Here is a 6,000-nt window from a genome sequence, read left to right on the forward strand (position 1 = left end):
CGTTGCCTTCGATTTCCTCGCGCGATTCTCCAGCCCGTTTATCCGAGACGTGCACATCCTTGCACCTACCGTCGCGTCTATCGTCGTCGTTTCCTCGTGCGGCACCAGACCGATAAATAATTCGCGAAATTCCGCCTGGAATTCCCCGAAGTCGCGTTTACGGCATCTTGCCCCTCTAAGGAAAAATTTTCGTCCCCTCTGGCAACGCGCGCGACTATCTGAGGAGGAAAATCATCCCGTAAGAGCGGCGCGAGAGAAGCGACTCGATATTCCTCCTTTGTGAGGAGTCGTGAGGACTTTCGTTCTGCCTCTTAAAAGTTTAAAGAGGACAGTCAACATTCTTCCTCTCACGCCCGTCTCTTCGTTTAAAAATGCAACAACGTCATGCTGCTGGAACCGAGACAAACGATCCGCGAAATTGTCCGAAGAACATGCAAAAGAAAGACAGAGAAAAAAAGAGAGGGGGAGTAAAGGGTAGAGAGATTCATAGAAACTATATTCGAAACAGCGTGTATCATTATCCTTTGTATTTCTCCGTATGTCAAAGTAGATTACATTAAGCTTTAAATGGCTGACTAAGATCTCGCTAAATCCTTCAGTTAAATGGCATTATTCTTGAAATAATTACCTTCTGAAATTGTCATCTTTTTTACAAGTGCGCTATCGTAAAAGAAGTTTGGGCATTTATGTATTAATATCTGTCATTTAGAAGTTAAAATAATGTTATGCAGAATAGGTATCACCTCACCACCAACTTTTCCTCTCTTTCGCTTCGTTGTTATTATGTCATTGTTTATGTGTGCTTAAAAGATTAAAAGTAGAAGTTTTATTGTGAAATCAATATAAGTAACCATTCCTTTCTAATCTCATATGCTAAAATTTGATTCCATTGATTGATAAAATAAAAAAAAAGTATTTCTTTTAATCTTGGTGCACAATTTTCAAATATTTGCATATTATATGATTCGCATTATTTATCTATAGAGTACGAGAACAAGAGCGATTGACGCAAGCTGTGACGGAGAAGAAAGATATTACCGCGATCTTATATATAAATCTACTTGGCAAATTGGCTCGAGTTGGCGTTGTAAAAGCTTTGTAGTATTTAATTTTGTTCCGGGGATTAACCAGCGACTGGTCCAAGCAAGCAACGCAGTTTTCTCGGAGAAACGCGCAGTTTAAATATCGCACAACGTCCTCGTAGGACGTGAGGATATCGTGTCATGAACGAACCGGGAAAACGCTCGCAGGATTTCGTCGTCTCGAAGAAGAGAAAAAGAGAGAGAGAGAGCGAGGGAAAATGATGAAAGACGTAATCTCGTTTAAGAGGCTTAGCTCTGGCGATTCTCGAATGACCGAAGATAAAGGTGAATCTGCACGGCGTACTTTTCGACGATCATCTTCGCAGAAAAAAAAGGTATATCATAAAAACAATACGCAAGGAGATGAGAGTCCACGTTGAATGACAAAAGCAGCTTTCCTACGTTGTTATCTTTTTTCTGTCTGTTATCATGCATAAAATATCTGGTTAAAATGAGGGAAATTATTTATATTAATTAATGTTTTAATGTGCAAATCACACATTTCATAGTGATCATCATTCGCATTGAATGATGGAAGAAAATGAAGATCGATGTAAATCTGTTTGTGTAGTTTTGTTGGAATACAAGGTTTTCTTGGAGGATCCTTTGTGAAAATTTATAGTAAGAAAATTCAGGACACATTTTCCTCCATAGCTTCCACAAAGATTAATCCGAAAGTAGATCGTTTTTTGCGTCGTAGTGTCTTCGAATCTGATTAATTACGTCGTTGCAACAGCACTTTGCTTTGATCGTTGTAATTATTCGGTGGTTGAGGATCCTCTCGCGCTAACTTCGGCAATTCGTTTCTTCGCGTACGACATCTCCAGAAACTGGTAACCGGTAACGCAAGAGAATATCTAGCTTGTCTTAATCCGAGATGATTTTCCTTTTTGGTTTGCAAATAATACTATTATATAGTAATATAATAATAATAGTAATATTTATATATCCTCGATGAAATAAAAAAGACTGAACGCACGAAAAAATCAATTCTTATGAAATTCACACAAATAATCGCGAGTGTATATCTTCAGGATTTTGACGCGCGATTTTTAAATTTGTTGCAAATTCTGAAAATTTAATCCAAGATCTTTCTTCAGCGTTTGAATTTCGTGTGCAAGTAGTATATATTTTTTATTAAATCAATAAAGATCAACCGTATTAAGAAATTATTAAATTTTATGAAACTTATTAATAATTATAAGCGCACATCTTTAGAATTCTGAAGAGCGTATAAAACTTTTATGATTTTTGATAATTTATCTTTATGGTATTTTATAATATTATTTTATTTAATTTATAGATTAAATTATAAAGATTAATATATGTTTTTATATTAAAATAACTATTTTTTTCGTTTTTAATAACTCGAACGTTCTAATCGTGTCGTACTGTCTGCGCACGATTGCTTCAATGTTGCGCAATGATTCATGTAATCTATTTCGGCTAATGCCGCGTGCATCGAATAGCACTGTAGGCGGATGAGTCCGATACGCAATGTTAATGCGGGACGGACTAGGCGTACTAATTAGGGGACATTTCATTGGGGCAAGCGTAAATAGTCAGTAAAATCGGTCGTCCCTGAAATTCTGTCCTGCGGCCGTTTGCAGTCGTTAAACGCATATATATATGCTCGTTTACCTCTTATCGCCTCTTTTTATACCTGTGAAACTAATGTCGTTGAAATTGAACTAATAAACATGTCATCCCATCTATTTTTTATGATTGCGAGAAAAATAAAAAATAAAAATTTCTATCATGCAGATGTGGAATATGAAACATATGTTCTCAATATCCCTTATATATATACTTGCTTTCGTATATACAATTTTATATCTTAATAATTAATATTTATATTAAGGCTGTATTTTCGCGTAAACAGTTCCTTTCAGCAAGTTTCGGTAAAATGATGATTTATTGCGTTATCGGCCGTATTTCGTCAATGAAATCCTTCGTTAGAATATAACGATATTATGCGATGAGATATATGCGCAATGAGGTATATTGCGCAATTTAGGATGGGTTAAAGGGCTATGTTGAGGGCTATGATACTCGACCTATACCCTGCAGATCAATTGTAGCTAACCCAGATCCAACCTTTGATAATATTCGACTAATTTCTCATATATTTCCTGGGATCTATATACATATTTCTCTTCTAAAAAATTAGCCGCATCCGATTAATTAACTATATCAATAACTGGAAATGTTAGAAAGATTGACATATAGGGAACTTTAAAATCATAGAAAAATATTTCAAAGCTAGATCATTGATAAATTTGCGGTTGATTTTATCTCGTCACATGTTTCTGTTATATGTATCATGTATGCAATAAATATTCATCCTATATATCTTTATCTTATTCGATGCACGAATGTTATTACGAATAGTTGTGCATCTTTACTTCATTATCCGACAAGAGTCACATACGAGTCTTAGTCTTTAGATTTGCAAAAAAGAGAAGATTCACGCTTACCTCGTGGAACCAGACCAATTTGTTAAACTTGGGATTCGCCCTGATGTTGCATTCGAAGTAAACATCGGAGCCCTCCTTGATGTTTTTCGGATTCAAGGTGGAACCCATCTTCAAGGTGGCAATGGGTGCAACTACAATCAGAAATAAAATTCGAATGTTGAATAAAATGTGACAAATATCTTACCGATTGTAAAATATTTAGTAATTTATCTTTATTTAAGAAATCTTCATAAACATTTTTATTATTTGTCCTATAAATTGATATCTAATTAGTTGTATAATAACATAATTAAAGTTTTAAACGCACGATCTGCTGCGGCAAAATTCAAGACCAAATTCTATTTATAATTCTATACGTCACCACAACTTTTAATGTATATATGTGTGTCCTGATATATATTTTGATTTGTATGTATTTTATGTTTTCAAACGTGTTTTCTGTAATACACGACACATAAAATTTATAAATGACATTCTGTCTTGTGTGAAAATATTTTATAAATATGTTATAAATTATAAATCATCTAAAAAGTCTTTACATATTATTTTATTGTATAATAATCATTTTTAATAGAACTAGAACACTATAAGCGCGCGCTACACGCATGTCATTTATTTTGTGTGCATGTGTGTATAATTATTTACACATATTAACTTTAATTCTCCGTTTTTTCAAAATAAATTAAATAAAAATTACACATCGTTGAAATCCGTCGAATTCCTTCTCTAAACGCAATCAATATCGAGAAATTATTTGCTATTATAATATAATTAATAATTAATTAACATTTATAAATAATATGTAACTACATATATATATATATAGAGACTCCATAAATTCCTTTCCTAAACGCGATCGCGACCTGTATCGAAAAGATTAAGAATTAATTAGTCGTCGGTACCGTCATCGTGCGGCGGACGGTTTTCGAGTCTTTCGCGTCGCGTGTCAGCACAGCATTGCCACGAGTCGCACAATGGCTCATACGTGGCACGCGCATTTGTGCGTTGAACGCACACATTAAAGTGCGGGAGTGCCGTTTAAAGTATCGTGCGTGTGAATCAACCTGAGAGGAGGAGGAGGCCTAGGAGAGGCATTGGGAACCGGTGGAGCAACCCTGTGGTAAGTAAATTGTTATTTGTATATTAATTACTTATTAATTGCATACGTGCAATTTAAATTGAGCAATTAATTGTGTAATATGATTTTTTATTTATATAATTTAAACAAGAGAATTAGAGAACAAGATTTTTATATGAAAGCTATAATTTTGTAAAAGTTTCTCCTCTCTAATTATAGCTTTTATATGGAATTATTAGAGTTATTAGTAGTATTTTTTTTCAAAATTTATGAAATTATTTTATTAACCTGCTTATTATTATATGCATCGAATATAAAAATTCAATGCGTGTAATACATTTTTTAAATATTAATTATTTTAAGCACTGCTAATTTGGATCTTCTCCTATTAATTCGGTCTCTTTATTTGAATAAATTAAACAGGAGAAAATTAAAAAAAAAAGATTTTTACATATATCCTATAAAAGTTTCTATGTAAAAAAAGGTTTTTTTATAATTTATATAATTGTTCCATATTTATATAGAGCTTTTTAGTATTGTACGCATCGAATATAAACTGACTAGATGTAGCCAGAATGAATATGGCCAGGATCAACGAAAGGTAGGTCCAACTGGCCCAACATATGGTGTATTCTATTAGGGCACGCGAGTAGGGTACGCGGTAGAATACGCGAGTAGGGCATGCGATTAGGACAAACTTTTTCCCCAAATTTCGATAATCGCGAATTCCCGCTGGCTTAGCCAGCAAAGTAGGGGTTAGAACTATTAGGACCAACTAAAATTAAAATTAAACAAAGCTTCCTCTATGAGGAAGCAAAATTATTAATTTTTTTACAATTTAAATTAAATATTAAACTGTGGAAAAATGATTATAACAAATTTTAGAAATATACACATGTTACATCTTTTTTTAATAAATCAAAAACTGCATTTATATTTATTATGTATAATAAAATTTAATACACATGTGTTACATTTTATTTTATAAATTAAAACTTGTATATATATTTGTTATATCGGTATGCCATTTTATGTAATATTGAACTTTTAGATGTAAATGCTGTCAGTATCAAATTATTTGTATTATTGGATATATCGGATATATTGTATTTGATACTGATAATCATTTTTTTTAAATATTTATAAATTTAAGAGCTTGTGTTTTTATATCAAAGAATCGTTGATAAATTCGAGAAAATTTATTTCGAATTTTATAAATATCATGAATATCGCTAATTCTTCTGGTGTTTAATAAAAAAGTTATTGAATAAAAATGTGAAGACTCAATGTTAAGTCAACGATTAAATATTAGCTTTTTGTTCACGAAATTTGATAACTGCCTTAGACATTGCAGAATCGCGAG

General features: G+C 32.8%; 1 protein-coding gene across 3 annotated transcripts in view; it reads right to left on the reverse strand.

The window, feature by feature from the left end:
• LOC115243376 (nephrin-like) overlaps positions 1-6,000 on the reverse strand; it is a 251,510-nt gene that overhangs the window by 22,296 nt on the left and 223,214 nt on the right. For all 3 annotated transcript variants that reach the window (XM_029820317.1, XM_029820316.1, XM_029820318.1), the window contains one exon: positions 3,560-3,690. In XM_029820317.1, coding sequence (XP_029676177.1) covers positions 3,560-3,690 — 131 coding nt within the window. The remainder of the gene's footprint in view (positions 1-3,559; positions 3,691-6,000) is intronic.

This window comes from Formica exsecta, unplaced genomic scaffold (genome assembly GCF_003651465.1).
Source record: "Formica exsecta isolate Colony F162 unplaced genomic scaffold, ASM365146v1 scaffold72, whole genome shotgun sequence".
NCBI classification, from domain to species: Eukaryota; Metazoa; Arthropoda; class Insecta; order Hymenoptera; family Formicidae; genus Formica; species Formica exsecta.